General features: G+C 40.3%; 1 protein-coding gene across 1 annotated transcript in view; it reads right to left on the bottom strand.

Annotated features, from left to right (window-relative positions):
• SEMA5B (semaphorin 5B) overlaps positions 1-25,804 on the bottom strand; it is a 506,709-nt gene that overhangs the window by 178,206 nt on the left and 302,699 nt on the right. Inside the window, exon 5 of the mRNA XM_048484504.1 lies at positions 20,504-20,549. Within this exon, the coding sequence (XP_048340461.1) occupies positions 20,504-20,549 (46 nt within the window). The remainder of the gene's footprint in view (positions 1-20,503; positions 20,550-25,804) is intronic.

Genomic DNA, 25,804 nt, shown 5'->3' with positions numbered 1-25,804 from the left:
ACTGAAGCTCATTGCAGGGTAACTATAAAGTGAAGCACATGAAAACAAAAAATTGTAAATATATGCTGCTGAGGTCTGAACTGGCACATACCAAGAGAAAAAGAGGTCTTGGGGTTGTAGGTCAATAAAAACATTGACTCAGTATGCAGCAGTGATGAAAAAGGCAAATTCTGTTGCTGGGGATTATTAGTAAATAAATTGAAAACAAAATGGCTTATACTGTAATGACCCAATACAGCTCTATGATAAGGCTAATTTGGGATACTTTGTACAGCTGTATTTCAAGAAAGATATTTCAAATCTGGGAAAAGTGCAAAAGAAAAGGGATTGGAGCATCTCTCCTTTGAAAAAAGGTGAAAGAATCTAAGACTTTTTACTATGAAAAAAGGTGATTAAAGGGAAACATAATAGAGGTTTATAAAATTATGCGCAGGGTAGAGAAAGTAGATACCAAGAGCTTTCTCTCCCTGCCCCATAATGCATCCAACAAAGCTGATACATTCAGGATGAACAATTCAGTACTATTTTACTCAACAAGCAATTAAATTGTGAAATGAGCAGCCGGTGAACTTAATAATGACCGTGGGCATAGATGGCTTTAAAAAGATAAAAGAAAAATTGATAGACTGGTCCATCAATGACTATTAGCCATTATGACCAAGGAAACCTACACATCCAGAGAAAGTAAATCTCTGAAAATGAGCACCAGAAGGCATCAATAGGGAACTCTATGTCCTGTTTGTTGTCTTTCTAGGGCAGGGGTGTCCAACTCTGGCACCCCAGATGTTCATGGACTACGATTCCCATCAGTCCCTGCCAGAATGGTCAATTGGTCATGCTATCAGGGACTGATGGGAATCTTAGTCCATGAACATCTGGGGCGCCAGAGTTGGACACCCTTGCTCTAGGGAATATGAGTAACCACTGCACTGTACGAAACATGTTTGTGGACGAGGCTGATCACTGGTCTGATTCAACAGGGTTATTCTTATGTTCTTATCAACTGAGTGCAGGAAGCTCCTCACAGGTTTTTTGTGCAAGAATTGTCCTTAGACAGCATTTAGGAAAGAAAAAGTTCAAATAAAAGAAAAGTCATCAGAATGAACAGCAGATTAGAAAACAGATGAGATCCCATATATGTCTATGTAAAGGTCTGTGAGCGATTATCATAAATATGCTTTGATTATTTTGCAGTGTACTTAGCTATTTGATCATATGAACATGAGCATTATTCCACCCTTTGATTCTCAAAATACCTTTGGTTGCAGGAATATAACAATATCCTCACCACCATGTGGCTATCACCAAGCATAGTCTCTATTAACTCAAGCCACACTTTCAGAATTGTATGGATTTGTCTTCCAGAAATTGAGATGTGGATCTGGGTTGAAACAAGGGCTTATATGGCTTTAAAAAAGTTATTAGTCAAGTGCTTCTCAGATGTTTTGAAGTGAGACCTTTTACAAACTTACTGTTTTTCAGAAATTGCTTGCAAAATTACTACACAGTCCTTCCCACTTTCCCATCATAAAACACAGGATTCTCACCTCAGTAAAACCATCAGTGAACAATTCTATATTTTAATGCTTGTAATTCAGCATTACTGAGCACCAGGCTGCATGTGATGGCCATTTTAAACACATTTTATACGAAATAGACTCTGGAAGAATATATTTTTTCTTCTGTAGCAGTGCTTTGGTCTGAGCTGTCTTATTTTCTTTTTTATATTAATGTAGAGCTTTTAAAATGGCATTTTACATTGGTGGATTCAAGTTGATAACACTGATTTTTGCCAATTATCTTTTAAGGCAGGGCAGTGGCCTCTAACCTTATTGAGCCTGCAGACAATTTGTAATGCTGAGAATATGAAATTGGCAACCATCACACACACAAAAAAGGCTTCCATGAGGGACTGGGGCCAAATCAGAACGTTAGAAGTTTCCGAAAAATGTTGGGATGCTTCCAGTCAAGCAGCTTCCTATGAGGGAGCAGCTGTCTCTAAATATATGCTTCCCATAGATGCAAGATAAGCTTCATGGACTCTTCTGAAGCGCTTTCTGGTCTAGTGAGGTGGAGAAGAGCTAGGCTCTTTATTTTGGGAAAGAAGCAAACAAGCACCAGAAAAGGTACTGGTGGGTTCTATGTGTCAGGGGGATAGTATCTATGTGATGGAGATGAATTCCTGAATCAATGTAACTGTTTAAAACAACAAACTAATGCTGCTAAAAGATATATGTAACCATCGCAATTTTGGGGCATCCTTTTCTTGATCCTTACTTTACAGCTTCACACACTTTGTACTTGTACTTGATCCTTACTTTACGGCTTCCCCTATCCCTCAGGTCCCATAAGAGAAAGAATTGCATCCTTTATCTCATGGGGCAGGAAGTCAGGGAGCTCTCTCTTACTATCTGCTGCTGACCTTGAGGCGCCTCAGCTCCAGGGACTGTTTTTCTGTCTTTAACAACTTCTTGGGAAAACAGGAGGGGGGATTTACAACGTGGAATAAAGGGGACAGCAAAGGCTAGGTTTGTCAGAACTGGCTTTGCCAAGTTTGGGTGCTCCGTTATCTCAACAATAAACACTACTGATAAATACCTCAGAGTCTGTTTGTTGCCTTAAGGTTCCAAGAGCTTACATATGGCACCCTCAGGCACCATGTTGGGGTCACTGAAGCAAGGTTATAAAATGGCACCTGAACTCATAAGTCTGTTCAGTTGCATTTACTTAAAAATTTCTTATATTCTGAAGAAGAAGAAGAAGAGGAGGAGGAGGAGGAGGAGGAGGAAGAGGAAGAGAAGGAAGAAGAGGAGGAAGAGGAGGAAGAGGAAGAAGAGTCTGGATTTATACTCTGCCTTTCTGTCCTGTAAGGAGTCTCAAAGTGGTTTACAAACTCCTTCCCTTCTTCTCTCCATAACAGCCACTTTGTGAGGTATGTGGGCCTGAGAGAATTCTGAGAGAACTGACTAACCCAAGGTTACCCAGCAGGCTTCACATGTAGGAGTGGGAAAACAAATCCAGTTCACCAGATAGTCTGCTGTTCATGTGGAGGAGTGGGCAATCAAACCTGGCTCTCCGGGTTAGAGTCCACCTGCTGTTAACTAACTATACCATGCTTAGATAGAGTCCTTAGATACAGAAGTCATCTGTTTGCAGTCCTCTGCGCTATGTTCATAGAGCAAATTTCCATGAGGTTATCATGTAATTTCAACATATTTTCAAGAGGTTTCTAGCTGTTCCAACTTGCCTGAACACAAATGTCCAAAGATATTATCATCTCTTTACTGTTCTGCCAGCTTCCAGTTCAAACCAATCTGGCACCTCATAAATCAGTTACCTCTCAACCAACAAGTATAGATGTATTCAAGAGAGGCATTTGACTTATGTTTCTTCTTTTTAATCCACTCCAACCAGTACCAAATATTTGGGGAGTCTAATTTTTCTCTTGCCTTTTAAATTTGAATATTCTCTCTATTATATGTTTCTTTTAGTTTCACAGCATTCTTCAAAATTAATGTATTATTGAGATATCCGCTGCGCACAACTAATTTTTAAGTACCAGTTTACTCCAACAGTAAAATATTTACTTTCAAGACTACAGTCTTTTCCACAAGAGTTGTTTACATGAATCCTGTCACCAAATGCTACACTTTTTCTTTGAATTCCAGATGTTTTCTCCTCCATTTGGTTCCAGAAATGTGTCCCCTTCATTTTCTGTTTTCCCAAACACTTTTACTGCAGTTTTTCCCATCTATTTCCAAGCCCAGCTTTCTTTGAGCAAGTAAGCATGTTGAAACAAGTCTTTATTTCTCCATATCCACCAAACATCTGGTCCTTATCCACACTATGTAGTTAACTAACAATCACTTCAACTGCTCCAAAAGTTATATGGGATTCCATTTTGGATTGATAGTTGTCAATAGTGGAAATGGAGGCTGGGATATTTTTAAATTGCTGCTTCACAATGTAATTGTGCAGTAACACTAGAACTTCTGTTCATCATAGGGCAGGTTGGTCCTCTCATAGGAATAGGGCCATTGCTACCAGCAAAATCACTGTTAAGGCCATACTGCATTTTTTCTTTAACATGGGCCATGGATTCCTTCCTCCTGCATTTAAGGTTTTCAACACTAAGGCGTGCGCTCAACTCCTATATGGTGTCCCTCTCTGGATCCATTCTTGGAATAGGGATATTGAATGGACCCAATCTACCTTCCTTTATAAAATCTTTGGCCTTCCCCATTCAGTACCCTATGCCATTCTCTGTTTGGAGGCAGGTCAATACCTCCTTGAGACCAGAGCCTGGACTATAACTTTCAATTAGACATGATGATAAGAGCTTTACCTGTCTTGCTTTATCCACTCTGTACTCTTCAGATTCTTACTGAAGCCAAGCTGGCTGCCCTGGGTCTAACTGTGGACACCCTAGCCATGTTACCGCCAAATGAAGTGCTGAAGACAATCACAGGTAAACTTTATGAGTTTGAGTATCATGGCTTGATGGCCCAGGCTAGCAAGTACTGCTCGCCAATTTCCAGGGGCGAATCTAGGCAAACTGGAGCCCGGGGACAAAATCTGAGTTTGGTGCCCCCCCTCACCCCAGGTATGGACGACCACCCTCCCCCACAACGACCAAACAATGATTTTTTGCACCAGCTCACAAAACACCTCCCACCACCAGCAAAACATACATGGCTTTCTCCCCATCAACTCTCTTTCCTAATTGTGTCCTCACACCAACCCTATGAGGTAGGTTGTTAGCCTCAGAAAGAGCTCCAAGCCAGTGCAAGTGGGAATTAACTTTTAAGCATGTAAATCTCTCACAAGTCACCCCATCACATCTGAAGGTTTACCAAGCAAACACATCAGCATCATCTCTCTCACAAATCACCTCCTACCCCCCTTAAAGCAAAAAACAGGCATGGCTCTCTCCACGCCACTTTCCTAATTGTGTCCTCCACACCAACCTCTGTGAGGGTGGTGGCTGCTAGCCTTGAGAAACAGCTCCAAGCCAGTGCAGAGTGGGAATTAACTTCTTAAGCATGTAAATCTATCAAGTCACCCCCATCTGAAGGTTTACTTCAAGCAAAACTGCCAGCATCATCATCTTCCAGTTCTTGCTGCTGCTGCTTCTGGGCTCCCTGCTCAGCTTGCCTTTTCCTGTGCCTGCGGCTGCCAGGGAGAAGGCTTCTGAAATAAGGCGTGCTGGGTTAGAGGGAGGGGAGATGGAGCTCCCCAGTCCTGCTCCTGGGAGCCCAGCGGGACTTCTCCCCCGCCCCCTGGACACTCCAGGCCACCATACAGAGTGGGCGGGGCTACGACAGGCACTGGGAGCAGTCGGCTGCTTCAGTGCCTGCTTTCTAGGGCTTGCTCAATCCCTCCCTGTGTAGGAGGATGTTTTGGCGCCCCCCCACGTGACCTCAATCGATGCGCCCGGGGACAAGGCGTACCCCATGTCCCTAGGCAGGAACGCCAGTGCCAATTTCCATAGGTATTTCACATGATTCCTGGGGCACGGCCAAATATTTGTTCTTACTTCCTGACTCTACGCTGTGTCGTGCACTAACTTTAGCTAGGTGCAATGTCTTACCTTCTGCTGTGAGACAAGGAAGAGGTACAAATATCCCACACCATGAAAGACTTTGTGTATGCAGGTTAAATAGTGAGGAATCATGTTTTGTTCCATGCCCTCTATGTGAGACAGCTAGATTAAAGCTTCTGCTATCTCTCTTGGCCGGTTCTGAAGGCTGGACCAATTAACAAAAGACAACATTTCTTTTGAACAACATTTTGGGTGCTGCTTTAGAGCAAATAGCTAGGTTTCTTAGTATTGTTATAAGAAAGTGCTCTTAATCAAATTTTTGCCTGGTACAGTTCATGTTTGGTTACTGTACCATGTGCTGTTGTTGTTTTATTTGAATATATGCCATTAAAAGTTCTTGACAATATTAGATCTTCATTCTCTTCATTCCATGAAGAGCTCAAAATTATTTCCCACTTTGAATACATTGTTCATTTTTTTCTTCTCCCAAGAGCATCTCTGGCATTTCCCCCCATTTCATTCAAGGAAACAAGACACATTTTTACAAAAAGAATATTTTGAAAATGTTCTTCTGACTCACTGCCTGGTAACATATTCTGCAGAAATATCTACAGTCTCCAGAAAAACACATTTAGAGTCTTGACCCTCAATAACATCAAGCTTTTATAACGTAGCACTTGAAAAACAAGACAGTGGAAACACTTCTTTTAAAAGCTTCAAGATGCAATATTTCTGTCTTTCAAAAATATGAGGTAACATTAATATTACAACACGGGTTTCCTATTATCCTTCCTTTTGGGAATTTTAATAAAAGCTTCAGGCCAGTATTTAGGACAGAGATCCTGATGAGAACTCTTCACCTAGACATTGATGGGGCAGAATGACAGGATTGTATTAACAAGGCCATTACTCTCTGTCCTTTTTCTTACCCTCCAGGGATGTGAAGTTTGAATGGCTTGTATTTGTAGATGGGCATTTGACTGGGATGAAGGAGCATGATATTTTTTCAGTGGAAGGCTACAACTTGTGCAGTTGTTCGTGAGTAAGGTGTGGGGTGTGTGTGTGAAAAACCCAGGCTGCCTTCCAAATATCACAACTTTGTTCATTGGAATATTTAGAAGTGCACAAGTCTATAAGGCTATCTTTAACAGAGCTGACAACTTTGTTCATAGGAATATGAATATGAACAAAGGCTTTCTAGGAATAGGCTTTCTAGATTTTCATTCTGTGTTGCACATGGTTTTTCCTGCTCTCCCCCCCCCCCCCTTTATCCTCACGACAATCCTCTGAAGAAAGTTAAGATGAATCGGTCACAGTGTCAACTGAAAAAGCTTTATGGCAAGCAAGAATTTGAACCTGGGTTTGTTCAGTTCTAGTCCAACATTCTAACTACTACCTCCCTACACAATGACTTTATATAATGTTAAATAAAATCCAACATCTGCTTGGTTGTTTACACTGGGGGTTGTCTTTCCCCTCCATTTTCAAGAGAATGATTGCTAGGTTGGATGATTATTTCAAAATAAGTGTTAGGAGGGAGATAGTTCTCTAACCTGAATTGTTCTTTTGTTCTCTTAATATCTAGTTTTTTAATGTTATTTTTAGCTTGGAGGGATGGGCTACGCTTTGAGTCAAATGATTTGCCAAGGTATAAAAGGACTGAAAGGAATTTGTGTCCTACAGGGTCCTTCAGGGTCATAATCAATGTCCTACACAAGTGATTAATAAACTAGACTTCCAATCCTACTACGTAACCAACTCTAAGAGCAGCTGAGCCATACAGCCTGTGTCAGTGAGTTTGTCTCTTCAGGCTGCAATAACCTCTCCTGTTTAAGTTGTTCATCTGAATGAAGGCGTCAAGCACATGTCAGCTTAAATGGTCACCAGTCGAAAAAAGCATGATTACATTGTCCAAGGAATTAAACTGAAATGAAATGCATATATTGTGGGAAGGTAGGAGGGGAAATGAAAGCTGGAGAGTTGGTTTGTTACGCGGAATTCTCAGTACCATTCTAAGCAAAGCTACACCCTTCCAAGTCCACTGAAGTCAAAGGACTTAGAAGGGTGTAAGACTTTTTAGATTGAAATGTAAAACTCCTGTCTGAAAATATGCTATCTGTATCTATAAATCGCTAGTTCTGGATGAGCCAACAGCTACACTAGCTAAAGGTTACCAAACTTACACCAAGCAAAACTGCACCAGTATTATCCCACTATGCTACAGCAAATAAGAACTGATGCACACCGAAAGGATGTGTGTGTTAAATAAACGACAAATATATTTATAAGTTTCTGTAGTAAACAACAAAATGATTTGAGGGTTAATTAAAATATTTTACAAGATCAATGAATCACTTACCAAACAACAATTATGCATTATTTACAAAGCATGACTTCAACTTCCATGTGCCTTGTTATTAACTTTATTTAAACATTAGACCTTCTTGCACATAGACTACTTGGGAAAGTCAATATGCAGTAGGTGATGCTAAAAAAAGCAGGTTTTGCATAATTAACATAAATCTCTGGAGTATATAGTCATTTGTTTATTCATCTATTCAATTTTTAACCCACTCTTTTCCAACAAGACTGGGCTAAGGCAGCTTTCATCATAAAGTTGCAATTAAAATCACACATTACGCATATTAAAACACTTACAGAATAATATTCGAATGGTGCCATAAAACATAACAAAACAAGAGGTCGTCGGGGGGGAAAAGACGGGAAAGGGAATAACTGAAACTCTAATAAAAAGGGAAAGGAACAGATAACTTCAGAGGTAGATGAAGGGAAGGGGGAAAGAGGAGGGAGGCCAGCTAGATGGCAACTGTTGCTGTCCTTAGCCATAGGCCTACTGGAACAGCTCAGTCTTACAGGCCCTGTGGAATTACAATAAGTCCCACGGGGCCTGGATCTCACTTGAAATGGAATTCCACTAGGTCGGGGCCAGAGCTCTGGCTCCAGTTAGCTGGACGGATTTCGTGCCAGGGACTACCTGTACTTTGTTCCTGGATTAACAAAATGCTCTCTGGGGAGAGATGATTCCATAAATACAAGAGCCCTATACTATTAAGGGATTTAAAGGTTAATACCAGAACCTTGAACCTAAATTTGGTACTCCACTGGTGGAGAACTTGTTGAGTCCCCATAAGAAACCGGGTCACCATTTTCTGTACCAGACAAAGTTTCCAGAACAGTCTCAAGGGAAGCTCTGCCTAAAGTAAGTCACAGTAGTCCAGATTAGACTACTGTGACTGTTGTTTAATCACTGTTGAATGGATCACTGAGGCTAAGTCAGCGCGAATAAGATAGGGGACCAGTTACCAGACCTGGCAGAGGTGAAAGAACACTGTTCTGGCTACATTCGTGACCTGTGCCTCCACTGTTAAGGAGGTATCCAAAGTCATGTCCATTCTGACTGTTGATGGTGATAATGTCACTGGCACGCTGTCAAGGGTGGGAAGCTGGTACCCCAATCCCTAGTCTGCATGGCCCAACCACAGAACCTCCGCCTTCAATTAATGTAATTTCAGTTGACTCCGCCTTGGCCATTTCACTACAGTCTCTAAACAACTGGCCAATATGACCAAGGCAGTAACTGACCAGGGCAGCATCTGGTTGGTCACCTATCAACAGATATAGCTGACTGTAATCTGACAGCCCAGCCTGAAATTCCGGACTACTTGGGCAAGGAGACACATATAGATGTTAAATAACACTGGGGAGAGAACTGCCCCTTGAGGGACACCACACACTAAATGACATGCCACAATGACATCGTCTCCCCTTATGCTATTTTCCGTCCCTGACCTTGGAAAAAAAAGTCTAGTCATTGTAGAGACTGTCCTACATATACTCAAGTTGGCAAGACAGTGGGCCAATCTTTCATGATCGACAGTGTCAAATACTGCTGTCAGACAATAGCATAGGCAATTTAGCTAGATGTTCTCCCTGTGAGGTAGCAAAAGAGCTGAAGGGGTGAGAGGACGATTCCCACAGGAAACAGGAAGAAGAAAATTAATTTTCTGCCTTCCTAACAGAACCGTGGGAATCACTCATAAGATATCTTTCGGCTGAGAGGAGAACCACCCTTTTAGCCCTACTAGTCTTTAAACAAAATATAAAATAAAACCTGGCTTTGTTAGATGCTCAGAACAGAACCATTTTAACTGCGCATGAATGATATTATGTATGCTGGAATGTTTAGACATTCCAATCTGATGACTATGAGAAAGCAATGCACACTACATAAATGTATACTGTATTATAGAATGGGTATACTGAGTAATTTCTTTTTGTCTGATCATTGTTAACACACATATATACTGGATAGCACGGACTCTCAGTTTGAAAGAGCATGTTAAAATGCAAGATTGTGCTGATATAACATAGCAAATACGAAACTGTAGTTCTGTGGCATTCTATCAAGGAACTGTAGCTCATTTCTGAACTGATTACAGATATAAATTTTTCATCTATTTGCAGAGAACTGCTCATTACTGAGCATTCACAAAAAAGGCCTTACATAAATCATAAGGTCAGTTTCACCTCTAGTATATTCAGGTGAGGATCTAAAGGTTGATTCTCCTTTTATGCAGGGTTAATAAATGAACTGAATCTATTTTGAACCTATCATTGGTATGAAAAAGAAAAATGCAGCATGATACTGTCTTTGGCACCCATGTTTGAAAGTAGTTCTGCTGTTCTCAATTACTGTAAACTGAGTATCATTTTTTGATTACTTGGGCTTCATATTCATGGCTCCATCTGCTTCATATACCAACAATTTCCCATCTATGCAGCCTACAATTTCATCAACTTGTATTGCTAGTTCTTGATACCAGATGCATGTATTTTCTCATAGTACAAAGAACAGAACATAGCATGGAAACAAACACTTACAATTGTTCATTTTCTGGGTGAATGAGTGGATGCGTGACAGTAGAGTCCATTAAAATTAACGGGACATAGAAGTGTGCAACTCTGCTTAAGTTTGCACTGTGAGACAATATTAGTGCTAAAGAAATGTAAGCCCTAATAATGTTTGCTTCTTAAAATCAGAAGACAGGGCAGCATCAGGCAAAGAAAAACATAATCATAATATTTGGGTTAGAACATTGTCCAACATCGTGTTTCGAGGATCTGAACGTTATACAGAAACAGAGTCATATCCTAGGGAAATTAGCTGAATGGTATTCCCATAGCAGCTTCTTAGAACTGACTCAAAAACAACACTGTCAATAACAGTTGTAGAAGTGAGCAGACAATCTACTGTGAACATTAGTCAAAATCTTGTACCTGTCAATGCCAGGAAGCAGCCTTGGAGATAAAAGACCAGGCTCAAGCTAGTAGCACTAAGCTGACCTTGAGACGTGAAAACAAATGCTGCTGGAGCTGGTGCCCCCTCTGATTATGATTCCCTGCTCAAAAGGGTCTAAACTAGATAGCAAATATTAAGCCTTGCCTGCCCAGGGCAGCCAATAATCAAGGATAATCTGGCACATATTCACAGCACCTTTTAATTAGCACCAGTAAAGCTAAAATATATTCCAGAAAAAGGAAAGCATGTTGATATCACAAAGTGAGAGGTGGCCTTTTTTTCTCGTCAGTTAGGGGATTGAGAAAAGCATGTTTAATGTTCCCAGCTGTGATCCGAAAAGAACAGGAACATTAGTCTTCATTCCCTACACATAAAATACCTGACAGGGCTCTATCAAATTTTAAAAAGCCAATATGCTGCTGTTGTCACTCTATAATTTCAGCAACTAATTTAATATTTAGGTTCTTTCTTACATAAGTAAGGAACTCACAAAGAATTAGAGAGGGGAAGAAGAATTTGTACTCCCACACACACACTTAAGTGTGCTTTTGAAAAGGGAAGACTGACACATCTTGGCATAGATGGATAAAATTGCAACCTCCAGGCGTGGTCTGCAGATTACATAAAATTTCAAACAATCGCCAGACTATAGAGATCAGCTCTTCTAGAGAAAACAGCTGCTTTGGAAGATGGTCTCTATGGCATTATGCCTTGCTGAGGTCCTTGTCCTCACAAAAACCTGTCCTTCCCAAGCTGGACTATGAAATCTTTAGGAACTGCCCAACCTGGATTTGGTAACCTTATCAGGAAGGCTCCTACAGGTTCTGCGGGTGACCTAGTTTTGCCATTTTCAACATCGGCCCTAGAGGGGAGGTTTCCAAATTATATCAATTACAATTGGGGTCTCGAAAATTTCCAGCCATGACTGGCTATTCCTTGACTCCCAGCATCTGCTGTCACCCCAGCTGGAAGCAACTCCTGGTATCTACTGCCACTGCACTCAGAGCAGCTACCAATGTCTGCTGCTGCTATGGCTAAGTCCAGAGTGGATTGTAGAATCCATGAAACTTGTGGGGAGGGGGGAACCATTTCCCCCTTATTGTCATCTGTTACCAGACAGACCCATGGTGGGTGGGGAAGGTCTGTTTTCTTTTCAGAATGGTGTCTCTACCTATACTGCCAACCTTAGAGGTGGCCTAGCAGTGCCAAGATGGATTCCATTCCTGCATTGGCTCAGTGTTACCAATAAGGACAGAAACCTGTTTGGGCAAGATCTTTCACCAGCATTTACTTGCAAATAGCATCCTCACCTTTTCCTAAAGCAGTTAGGCCTGTAACCTGGGAAAGTCAATTCCCACTTCAACCACAACACACCTGCCTCCGTGAAACAAACTAACATCATCAAGCGTTGATGCCACCTATTCTCCTAAGCACCAATCACATCTTCTAGCTTCCTGACTAACCCCTAAAACAGATCGAAAAGGTCAAAGTTACTACACTAAGGCTGTCAAAATAACAATGGACATAAACCAACTGGTAATATTGTGCTCAATTTAATAAGTGACAAATAGTGCAATGTAAAGTGACAAACAGTGCAACATAAGGAATCACATATAAATATCACATCTAAATATACTTTTACTTTTCTTTGTAACCTCTACAATAAACCACTTTCATTTGCACAGGCATTATCCTGGACATCAATTCCATCCCAAAATCTAATCATATCCAGGCTTATAACATTAACCTGTGTCCTCCTCTTGTTTCTCTTCTGGAGAACAAGAGCCACCTTTGCCCTGGGAAAACTAGGTAACTTAGCATACCCCGAGGGCCCGTTTTTCCCTATAACTAGACTGCCACCCAGCACAAGGTGTCCATAATTTTCTTGGACTGCCCTCTGTCTGGTTAATACTGTTCCCAGAGTTGATTTCTACCCCACCTCTACCAGAGCTCAACGCTGATCATTGAACTCTGCTCATTGGACCACTCTACTTATAGATCAGGTAATATTGCCTTATTCCCCCAAATCCCAATCTATCCCAAACCTTTACCCTCACCTGTTTCAGTATCCTAGGACTCTGTGAATTATCTGTGTGCTTTGACCATGTGTGTGTTTGTACGCTTACTACTTTACTTTTCCTGATTTAGTGTCAGTGTGGTTCCAATCTGCTAATTTCGATATCCACAGGTGGGAACTGCTAAACTTTGCTAAGATATATATGTGCTGACAAAGTCCTGACTTATAATACATTTTAAAGTGGGAAGGAGAGGCACAGTTCTTAGAATGAAACCTATACAGTTTTATAAAAGCTAGCAAATATTAGAGAATTTAGGGGTCAACAAATAGCCATTATTGCATTGAATCAGGACTTCCTTTTTGCATTTCTGCTCTTCACCCATTTGAGTTAGTTGATTCCTTATCCACAGAGGACCACATTTTCTGATGAAACACAGTACAGTACCAAACTGTACTAAGTGTGATTATCTGTTCTTTAATTTATGCCATTAACCTAGACTCAATAACCCAAACAACCAATATTTCAGGAAAGCTATTTAAGGTGATGGGCCATTGCCTCACCCATGATCACATAAAATGGAATGCTGCTTTTTGGGTCACAGAAATCATCTTGCCTATATTTCTTTTGTTTCTAGATTGGAAAGGTGGCAACAGGCAAGACTCCATGTCTCAGAAGATCAAATTTGGCCGTGAGCCCTCCACTCATCAATCTCTGATTCTATGTCTGATTCTATGTTAACTGCATCAACAAAACATTCGTTTATGCCACTTTAGCCACCAAAAATGATTGAGGCAAATATTGTTAATGGAATTCTACTTCCTTATCCAACACGCTGCAGTGGTCTGACAAAGACCAGAGAATCCAACTGTTAAACAGTAGAGGAATCAAGTCATTAAATAAAAAAGGTGTTAATTAATAAAAGTCCAAAGGAATAAAAAGAAAAACAGTGCATGTAATGTACGGATAATTGCTGATTTGTGTCTACACAGATTTGCTTCACTGATCAGTTCCATCTATAAAAATGCATACCAGTAAGAAAAAGCCATTTACTTATGTGTGGAGGCTTGCAAGTCTTGAAATCATGACAAACTATTTTAGCAACAGGAAAAACATCACATATAGATAACATACTAAACTGGGGACAGACTTGTTTAACAACAACAACAACAATAATAATAACAACAGCAGTGCTAAACAGATGTTTCTCAAGAAAATATTTTTGACCTAAGGCACTACCATAGAGAAGGTTCTCCGTCCAATACCTTCTACAAAGGAGGCAGAGAGAATCAAGCTCTAGCAAGCTCCTGTGGAAATTCTCAAGAAGTGGAATTCTGCAATCATTATCTATGCACTGGCCAGACTCTCCTTATTTTGCTCAAAGTGCTTCCCAATGGCTCCCATGGGATATATTCAGTTTTCTACAGTGTTCTAGCATTAAAAGAATCTTTGGCACGTAACCCATTGATAATATTAGGCATAGATCCTGGATTAAAACTAAGTCAGAATGCAGGAGTTCAAGTGTAGCTAATGCAATCTGGTTTATGAATAGATATGCATGTTAATCCATTAATAGAAGTTATCTTTCTGATACAATCAAATAATATTCATAACTACATGGCGATCTAGATTTACTTCTGTTCTTCAGAATACAAAATATACTCACACAAACACATTTAGTGAAAAAAGAGGGCAAATGCAAGAAAGCAGGATTTGTGGATGGGGGTGTAAGGACGAAAAGTTTTGTTAAGGCATTTACAGTTCATCGTTCAATGTAGTATATATAGTAAGGAAGCTATGTCTGAGGTAATTGCAATCAATTATTTATAAAATATCATTTTATTTTGGAAAAATACCAAAGGAGAGTGAATTTTTCATAACGCAGCTCTTGACATGTCATCACGCAAGTAAATAAAAGAAGCTAAAATATTTTTTTCTGCCATTAATCACTACTTGGTTTTAGATAGCACAAAAACCTGTTCTACATATGAATATAACGTTTTCTTCATTGAACCTCCTCACATAAGAGTTGCTAACCTTGAGGTGGGGCCAGAAGATCTTCTGAAATTACAAATGGTATCCAGACGACAGCAGTCAGTTGCCCTGGAGGAAATGGTAGGTTCAAGGGCAGACTCTATTGCATTATACTCTGCTGAGATCCCTTCCCTCTCCAGATCCCACCCCTAAGTCTCCAGGGATTTCTTAACATGGTGCTTGCAATCTTACCCACGCACCTTTATACCACTGCCTAGTACCTACAGTTGCTTCCAATTACTCTCAAGTCAGTATTTCCCCTCTCCTATACATTCCCCACTTTAGGACTGATAGATTTTCTTGTGATTGTGAGCATATTGTACTTATATTTAGGGTGACTGAGATGGAGACAAAACAAAGGAAGATCCTGCATGAGTCGTTCTCCATACTCTACCATACACTGATTTAATGCCTTTACTTCTGTCAAGAAAACAATGCAGTATGTTGCTCCTTCCAATATTAGACAGTGCTTACATGATAGTATATATGCATGCAGGGGGTTTACAAAATAAAATATGGAACTGGATTAAAACGTGTTGCACAAAGTGAAAGGCAGTCCAGGATGACAGGGTTAACAGTGAGCTGAGCTTTAGTACCAACAGTTTTGCTGTTATTTACACAGAATGCAGACCTCAAGGATTACAAAGTCCAGAGCACCTTAAATCACAACTAGTGTTTAAGAGGAAAACAGAAACATTGTGTGTCCAACAACAATGAGCTTTCACACCACTCAGTACCACTCCACATGACTCTGTGCCACCAGCTGACCTCCAAATGGCCCAGTTTTATACTAGTAATGTGCTTTGCTCAATCAGCTCAAACATAATTCACTGTTTAAAACATGCCCATGGGGATTTTAGTTTTAAAAGCAACATTTCCCAACTAATCTCTTAATTGTGAAGTCTACTGTAAAAAGTCCTTATATTGGCCTCTGTGTGAATGCTAAGGATTAAGGTTTAACCCTTTTTAGAGTTCTTAGTAAATGCTGAACAAAGTGCTCTGGAGATGTATGTCACTGCTTACTTTTTGCCTTTTTAGGAAGACAATTGATGCATATACACAATCAGTCCTCCATGCAAAAAAGCTAATTTGGAGATAAGAGCTAAGTTCAGATCCACTGAACACTGTAATTCCATTTTATTGACTGTGTGAAGGCTTGAATGAGAAAGAAAGAAGTATACAAACTATACATTTTGCAAAATGCCACTTTGCATAAAGAATAACATTTGAATCATGAATGTTTAACTAGAGAATTGGGAAGTCCAGAACATCCTTGATCCAGCCTAACGTTCTAGGAGAAATAAGAATGTTCCGAACCAAACAACAGCTTCTTTATTCAAGGGTACAAAAACTTACTCCTTATCTGGAATGAATAATAATACAGTTGACTGTGATGAGCAAATGTCAGGTTTTCTCCATCTGACATGTGGTTGTAAGAAATAGAAGGAAATGCAACCTTGGAAAGCACTTTGATGCACTTTGATAGCACTTGATAAAAGAGCATTTATAGTACCCCGGATAGCTATCAGCAGCACTTTTGTTTTCACACACACACAAACACACACACACACACACACACACACACACACACACTGTTCACATTATATTTAATTGGATTTAATGGGATACTTTATAGTAAATGGCTAAAGATTTATTGCAGAAGGCTGCAACTTCCAACTGATCAATTGCTGTCAGCTCTCACTGATCAACCTTCTGTTAGTTCCAGGCACTATCCAGTCACCTATTCCAATACATTACAATTATTAACTTAAATACATTAAAGATAAAAAATGGATAACGCACGTTTAACACAGATGTTATATCTAGGATCACTGATTTTTAAAATATCAGATTCCCTAATATAAACATGGTTCTTTTAGAGCTAAGAGAAGAACTCACCTATAACTCTCAAATTTCTAAACAGCAGATAGAAAGAAGTGAATGAGACATGCTAGCACAGATAGAGAGCAGAAGTGAATGAGACATGCTAGCAATATGCCAACCTTTTTCTTGAGAGCATGCTTGAAAGCCACTCTGCTGTTAACAATTGTATAATGGAAAGTGAGAATACCTAGGTCTAATCACTAGACAAACACAGGTATAATTTCTTCCCAAATTACACATTTTTTGTGTTAGCAACTTAAGAAAGGTCCTTGCATAAATTAAATTTTTAATCTGAGAGATGCCCTCAAAGGTTCTTTCAAGCTGGGATAATTCCCAGCCACTAAATCATTCATTATGACCTAGTCAGGGTTTTGCCACTTCTATGACAGTCTCTGATACATTTCTATTTGTTAACATACAGCAAGTATCTCCTCAACCAAATTCACATTTTTGAGTGTCAGTAACTATTACTTAGCACAACTAATGTGCTTTATCTCACAAAAAACCACAAATCAAGCAAAAAATATTACTTTCAAGCTCCACAACCGTAGTTCATGAAAAATAGAAGCTGAACATGAGCATGGATTTCAGAAAAACAAGGAGGGAGGGTTAAACCACATGGTAGTAAGGTATAAATCAGTGGCTGGAAAATAAATGTCAGCTACTCAGGGAAATGCATTCTTCAGTTGCAGAAGCTCTGGTTTGTTTGTTTTTTAAAAAGCCACAGTAGATATGTACCCTTAGTCTACCATATCCAAGTTATACACTACAATGGACTGATTTTAATTGTCTAGATATTCATCCCTGTTTCCTCTCAAACACTGTTAGAGGAAGGGATCCATAGCAGTTTGCCTTTCTGCGGTCCGGTCATGGATTGGTTTCTGCCTATTACAAGTTCTGGTTTATTCAAGTTAGCAGCCCAACACAGTTACTTTGAAGCAAAAAGAAAGCACCTCAGGAGAGTGGATCATGGATCTGCTCCAGTAGGTCTGTGGCGGCCCTTCAACCAAAGGTTTGAAGTGCATGTTCTGAACTATTATACAATGGAACAACATGTACATATGATAAGGAAGAGCTTGACAAACTGCAACATTTACTTGCCTACAGTGGTAGTTAAAGCCACATAAAAACAGTCTAACATGACAACATGAAAAATGCTTCCTGTGCTGTGTTTAAATCTACCTTAATAAAGAGTTAACTCTCCCCCTTCTTGAGCAGGGATGCTGCCACCAGGCCAAAGAGACACATATTTGAAATCATGTTGTTACTAAGGAATTCAACAAAATTCAGCCCCTCAGCATTTTATGCTCACTAGGGGCCAACAAAATCTCAAGCACGGTGATGGACGAGAACAGTAAATGGCTCTCCTCCAAGCTGCTGACCTCTGCATTAATGAAAGCTAAGGATTTCTTTGCATTGTTTTCATTAAGCTTGCACTGGCTATCTGTCACAAGACCCACTTTGCTGCTAATACCATTGGATGCCCTTTCCTGGCAACCGTCCATACCTCTTTCGCTCAAACATACAATGGATGAAGAACTAAAATAGAAAAACACTATCCAAGTGTCCAGACACAGGAGCACAAGCACACCTCCCAATATTCTGGCTTTACCATTGCAGTGAGAAAAATACATGTCTGTAAACAGAGAATGTCCAACACTGAGAACCACACTGAAAAAGCATCTTGCAGCAGAGCATAGACATTGGTTTTCATTTGTTCATTTCCTACATTAGGTGAAATATTAACTAGGAAGCAAATCGTGAAAGAAGGTATGAATACAGAAACTATCACATTTATTCTGTCTTAATCTGGAGCAGTCAACCCAAAAGCTATTAGAACCAGGTCTTTGAAATTTTCCAAGAAGGTTGGATAGAGAAAGATAAGGTTCTAGATTTTTTAAAACATTGTTTTAGACAGAAGAGTATTTAGAATGCTCCGATTGAGCCAAACCAGCCAATCTTAATTAATATGAACCTTCAATTAAGCAATGGCATTTAAATAAGTTGCAATAAAACAGAGATGCTACTGAAAGGAGGAAAGTTGGGTCCAGGAATTGGGGTTTCTGCTTTTCTGGATAGGGCTGCAGTTCCTTGGTTTGTAGCTAAAAGATGCAGCTGGACCCAGGTCTCCTGCAGGATAAACAGATGGCAGCAGTAGCTAGGGGTGCCTTTTTTTTGGCTCCTGGACAGGAAAGATTTTGTCAAAGAGGTACATGCCCAGATAATATCTAAACTAGATTACTACAATGTGCTCTGTATGGGGGCCCCCTTGAAGACTGCCTGGAAGCTACATTTAGTACAAAATGCTGTGACAAGAATGTTGGCTGGAGTGGATCTTAGGGATTGTGTCACTCCAGTGTTCTTCCATCTACACTGGCTCCCAATTTCCTTCTGGGTCCACTTCAAGGTTCTGGTATTGTCATTTAAAGCCCTACACAGCTTGGGGTCAGCATACCTGAAGGACTACCTACCCATTCACTCTGGTTATCTTTGGAGGCCCTGCTTCTGGTGCCCTTGTCATCTGAGGCAAGATGGGTGGTAATCCAATAAAGGTCACAGAGCAAAAACATTTGTTTGGCATTTGTTTGGATTACCACCCCCATCCAACAGGCCAGGTGCCCAGATGACACACCACAGCCCTGCTGCCCCACCCTCCCAAGGAGGCTTCCCATTGGTGTGAGGTGGCTTAAAATGCAAAAAAAGTCTCCCTGCTGTCGGGAAGTCCCCATTTCAGTGGGGTAAGTCTGAAGCCCCACTGGGTTTTCCGGGCTGTGTGGCAGTGGTCTGGTGGATTTTGTTCCTAATGTTTCTCCTGCATCTGTGGCTGGCATTTTCAGAGGTGTATCACAGAGAGAAGTCTGTTTCAACTGTGTCTAAGTGAGAAGGGAAAGTTTAGTGTGGTATATTGTCCATGTCCCAGGGTGGGGAACCAATCATTAAGTGTTTGGGTGGAACTTGCTGTGCAAAGGTGTGGATGAGTGCATTGTATTGTGAGTGGGGTTATCAATCCATTTTTTAAGTACTGGGAGCCAGGCTTTGCTAATTTTTAATGTCTCTTCTTTCTTATTGAAGTTGTCCTGGTGCTTGTGAATTTCAATGGCATCCCTGTACAGTCTGACATAGTAAGCTTCTGAATTGTCCAGAATTTCAGTGTTCTCAAATAAAATATCATGTCCAGTTTTGTTTAACACATGTTCTGCAACTGCAGATTTTTCAGGATGGTTAAGCCGACAGTGTCTTTCGTGTTCCTTAATATGGGTCTGAATGCTGCGTTCCTATGTAGACCTTTCCACAGCTACAGGGTATGCGATATACTCCTGCAGAAGTGAGGGGGTCTCTCTTGTCCTTTGCTGAGCGTAGCATTTGCTGTATTTTCCTGGTGGGTTTGAAGATGGTCTGTAGGTAAGACTTTTCTCTGTGATACACCTCTGAAGATGCCAGCCACAGATATAGGCGAAACGTTAGGAACAAAATCCACCAGACCATGGCCACACAGCCCAGAAAACCAACCGAACCAGTTGAATTTAGCCGTGAAAGCCTTCGACAAAAATTCCAGTGTTTTCCACAGGACTAGTTGCAACTAACTTTAGCTAACCTTCTGTGCTATTATGATAAATGTATTTTCTAATTTATTAATTTTCAAAAAGACAAATCATTTAAATAGTTTGTTACCTGTGAATACGTATTTGATTCATAATGTAAACATACCTGAATAAGAGAAACGTTGCGCAGACTAAGTCTGAAGAGGTAGTTCCTGTACGAACAAACAAAAGAAATGAAGTGTTAGGTTATACAGAATTATTACAACAAAGAAAACATTGCATCTTTATGACTAAGTCATAAGACTGCATTTTTTAAGGCAACACACCAACTCTGGAAAGTCAAGCAAAGGAAAGCTAATGAGAGTCTCTTTGTGTGCTGGTTGCTTAATTAGCTTTATAACATCAGTGGAACTTGCCAAGCTTATTTACTATTGCTGTACAAAGAAGCCTCAAATCGCGGCCAAATTTGAAGACTTGCATTGCTTTTGATAAGCACTGGATGTAGCAGAGATAACACAAGGCTACAAAATTCTGATCATTAAAAGAACCTCTCCTAACATGACGGTGTTCACTTAAACAGGGATCTGTCATACACACTTTGCAGGCCACTCTATTTATACTTCCCAGGTGTTCTACACCAGAGCAGAACAAGAGAAATCCTAGAATATATTCTTCTTCTGTTCATATTGCATGTTCGTAAGCAAAAATATTAAGAGGGAACTACAAAATGGGGTTGGACACAAAATTGCCATCTGAAGGAAGTCTTTTCTAATCACATTCAGATTTGGCTACTAAGCAGACAAATAACCTGCCATGTGGAATCAGAATCCGCAGAAGCCATTTCTGAGGCCTCCAGATGATGACAGTATTTTGCATCATGCCCAAGCCTGAGACTGTAAACATATAACTTTCTTAGTCTCTTTCTTTTTGATCCCCTGTAGCTCTCTGTCTTTGAGCCAAGAAAATTGTTTATGAAAGTGCCTGATACTGTTTTACAAGGGAGCAAGGCTTTGATTTATGAGCCCAAATACCACCTCCCAAGAATTGTGCCTGTAAATCTAATCTAGATACATTAATGAAAAGCTTGCTTACAACTGCAGTATCATATGATCAACACACCTGTTTCTCATGGCTCTCATCAAAAAGCTTTTTCTTTACCTGTGTTTCATTCTGAAAAGTCACGAGCTTAATAACTGCTCGACTCACGTGCAACATGTTTTGCCTGTCCACTTCAATCCTGCGTATCTTGGGCTCTGCTGCTACATTGTTCATACACACCCCTTTTAGGTACCATAACAAGCTCTAGCACAAGTGTCAAACTAAGGACCTCCAGGTGTTCATGGACTACAATTCCCATCAGCCCATGACAGCAGGGCCAATTGGTCATGCTAGCAGGGGCTGCTGGGAATTGTAGTCCATGAACATCTGAAGGGCCTGAGTTTGACACCTCTGCCAGAGTCTAGAGTATTGGCAGGAGCCCACAGAGTGGCTCCTCACCATGCCAGCACTCTCCAGCCTCTGAGAGGTGCAATCCTAGCTCAGGGAAGAACAACAATAAAGCTGCAAATTACTAATTTTACTCAAAACGTTCAAGAAGAAGCCACTCTGCAAATCTGCAAATGTACTTTGAAATGAAGTTTTGGGACACTAATTGAGCAGTAGTATGCAATAACTATTCTTCAGGCAGTTACAATTCCTAAAAAGACACTGAACACAGTTTACTTTAGTTGCTTTACAAATCATTTTCACATGTTTTACAACTACTGCAGGTCCTCTAGGGCCCAAAAGCTTGAGGCCAGCCAAAGCTCCGTTATATGACAAATGTGCTTCATCAGACGGCTCAGTAGAGATGAAACTCCATTTATGCAAACATCTGATTATCTGCATGCTTTCAACATCTCCAAGGCACTTCTAATCTTCGAGACACTACATTGAACATTTTCATGCTTATTCTGCAGATTTTCTTGTTTCTTATGAGACTAAAAATTCAGATGGAGTTTTATTGTTTTTGGCTTTGAGTAAAAACTTTCATTCATCTGTAAGGGTTTTTTTTTCCTTTTATCCTTTAGGGAAATCACATCTCACCATCACAAAACTAACACAGAAGACCCAGGCCATGACACATCATGAAATCTCAGCTGCAGTCCTCAGGGACTCAGACCACTCCAAAAGCCTTACGCCCCTCTTCAGCCCCGAGGAAGGCTGCTTGAGATTTAATGATTCTATATTGCTGTACTGTTGTTAAGAATGCTATTTAAATGCATTGGTTTTGAAGGGCTTATAATAATTTTGTAGAAATCCAGGCTTGTAAAAACATTGTATATTTTAACTCAATAAACAGCTTTAATATTACAGATATTCCCTTTGTAGCTATTGGATGGAAATGGATGACCAATCTATCAACAAGTCACTATGAAGAAAGCATACGAAGAACGGGCATTAAATACGGCCAACTTTCGTAGCAGAAGCAGAAAGTCTACTGATAAAAATATAATTGTTAAAGTAGGTTGTGCAGCCAAGTTGCATAGGTCACTACTTTGAGATAAATCACGCCGAAGACCTCTGTGAAAGCTATTCTATATTTAGAATGCCCTGCCCTGTTACACTGTGCGGTTGTTTGAAATTCCAAATTTAGGTTAAGAGAAACAATATGGGTAATTTTTGAGGATATGGAGAACAGGTATATCTCTGATAGAGCTGAGAGTGGAATTCAAATATTTTGTGTTGATTACAGAAATTGGGATGGGAGAGGGGTTTTGTCTGCCAGCCTTACCAGAATGCATGTGTGTTCTCATTAGAGATCTATGGTAATCCATTATGTATTCTTATCCTTCCTGGAATCCAAAGCAAATTTTTCAAACCCATGGGATAAGAATATACATACAGCTGAACTCCACCTTCTGTGCCAAAAGTCTTTGTTCAAGGTAGAATGAAAGGATTTTGGAAACACAGGAAGAGAATCTCGTGGAAATCCACATTTCAAGTCCAAGGCAACCGGAAGTTTTCATCTAACTGCAAATCGTGTTTTATATTATTTAGAACTAATTCTGCATTTTCCTAATACTTTCTTGAAAATCCTGTTTCACCCATTTTATTTGAACTTAATCCTTTGTTTATCTCCCCAAATCCACTTCTGCACAATGCCAAACCAACTAGTCCAATCCCTATCACTTGTTTTTGTGCTGGCATTTACGCAAGTCAGTGGCCACAAACGCTATGAAATAGCAAACATGTATGTACAGCGTTTCAAATGGTATTCGCCTGAGGACTACAAGCCCCATCCTGCAGTGTGACCTCAAGCAAATCTACATGGGCCCCTGAAGAGCAGCAGGTGAAGCCAAGAAGATTAAAAGCTCAGCTGGCCCATATCCCATTGACACAAGTGAAATTTAAGCATAATATGAATCAAATTCATATAATTGAACAAAAGTTCAATCTGTAACAGAGCAGGAAGTGTACGCTAATGCTTTTGCGAGATGATCTCTAAAAAGTTCTGTTTATTTTGGAGCTTCTTCGAGTTAAACAACAGTACAAATCTTGCAGACCAATGAACCTACCATTTGTTTTCTCATTCAGTCTTGGCTGGTGAATACATGACAAAGTGCTTAGTGTTTCTAGCACTATAAGAAAGCATGACTTGGGACAATAAGAAAGCAAAGCCTGATGCATATTTAGAAGAAAGTGTGTGTGTGTGTGTGTGTGTGTGTGTGTGTGTGTGTGTGTGTGTGTGTGTGTGTGTGTGTGTGTGTGTGTGTCCACTTAGCAGTGAAAACAGTGATGTGCCCGCATAAAAGCCATGCCAGCCATAAGCTGTCTGAACTTAGAACATACTACCACTCTCCGTTTTATGGGAAGGATGGAAGGAGAGAAACAAGAATGCTCAGTAAGCAACAAGACAAGCAACAAGATCGAAGACAACCTGAAGGTATCTAAGAAGCCACAACCTATTCTGATTTATAATAAAAGCACTTTTAGAAGTCTGCACATATTTCACAGTGCATTCAGAGCCAACCTGCCTGTTTCTCTGCAAGGCTCAACTATTCAGGCACTGTGCCCATTGGCCATGGGGAAGTTATTTAACAGAAATCTCCCTTTTAATTAAAAAGAAATTATAAACTCAAGCATCCTGCTGGGGTGCAGAGTAAGTATTACTATCCAAGTCACTTACAAACATAGTGCTTGAACTGGCTGGACATGCGTTCTAATTTGATCACTGAGAGAGAATTCTACAAACACACACTACTGAATCGTCATTACTCATATTATTTCCAAATACATACAGCTTGTGAATATGAGTCACCATTCTTATTCAATTGTAGACATCACCCCTTTCTGCTTCTTTTTCTTCATGACCTCAAATTCCGAAGAAGCAAGCAATCACGAGCTTATCCAGGGGCCTCCCCCGCCACCCCATGAACCACCGTGACAGTTTTGCTTAGCTGAGCAAGGTCTTCCGCATGTGCCAATTTCCAAAGGGCAAAATTAACATCTGCCCATAGACGTGTCTTCCCCATTGTGCCCCCTACCCTTTATGGAATGGCCTGCCTGAAGTGAGGAAGAAACCCACTCTTCTGGTTTTCTGCAAACTATGCAAAACTGAATTATTCAAGACAGCTTTTCTGTGCAGGCAATAGAGTTGTACTGTACTAAATTATTCATGAAATTACTTAAATTATTTGGGGTTGTGGTCTATACTATTGTGTTTAGCTTACTGAAACTAAGATATTCCTGGGTAATTTTTGTATCATTTAATGTGTCATGTTAAGAGTTGTGCTTTGCTTCAGTTCTGTTTTTAGATTTCTCATTGATTCCACAATCCTAATCTTGCTGCATTGTTTACTGAATACCCCAACTGATCAACTGTATTGGCCCACTACGTGAATTTGCCCTAACCCTATAAATGACTTTAATTAATTAACTGATAATTAAAAAACCCCTAGGACTACAATCTTTTGATATGAAAACTGGAAAACCATACAGTTGGTCCAGCTCAGTCACCTGTACCACTTCTACAGCAGAAAGCCCTTCTAGACAATTTTCATTGGTCGATTATGGGTAGGGGAGCTTACTTGCTCTGTGCCCCCCACTACGGCATCAGGTGCATGCCTGAAGTGATCCTGCTTTCCATGGGGAAAGCCGACAGCAAGAGCAGTAGGTGCACGGCAACTAGTTTGCTGCGTGCCATTTCCGCTTCCTGGGCATGGCAATTTTCTTGTACCGATATATAAGGAAGTTTGCTGTGCTGGGGTTCAGCTGCCAGTGCACCATAATTGGCCTCTGCGCAATCAGCCGTTGTGTCTGAAACTATTCCTTTGATAAATATGAAAAAGCTAATTTTAACAACCCTGGAACATCCACTACTGAAAAATCAATGCAAAGTACCTCGATGTTTAGTAAGAGGCAGCTAAAGAGCTGACACTGGCAAATAAAACTAGTTCTGCAGCTACTTTGGGAGGAAGGCACAGAA

This window comes from Sphaerodactylus townsendi, linkage group LG02 (assembly GCF_021028975.2).
Source record: "Sphaerodactylus townsendi isolate TG3544 linkage group LG02, MPM_Stown_v2.3, whole genome shotgun sequence".
Taxonomy (NCBI): Eukaryota; Metazoa; Chordata; class Lepidosauria; order Squamata; family Sphaerodactylidae; genus Sphaerodactylus; species Sphaerodactylus townsendi.
The sequence above is the reverse complement of the archived record's forward strand: the minus strand, read 5'-3'. Positions and strand labels throughout refer to the sequence as shown.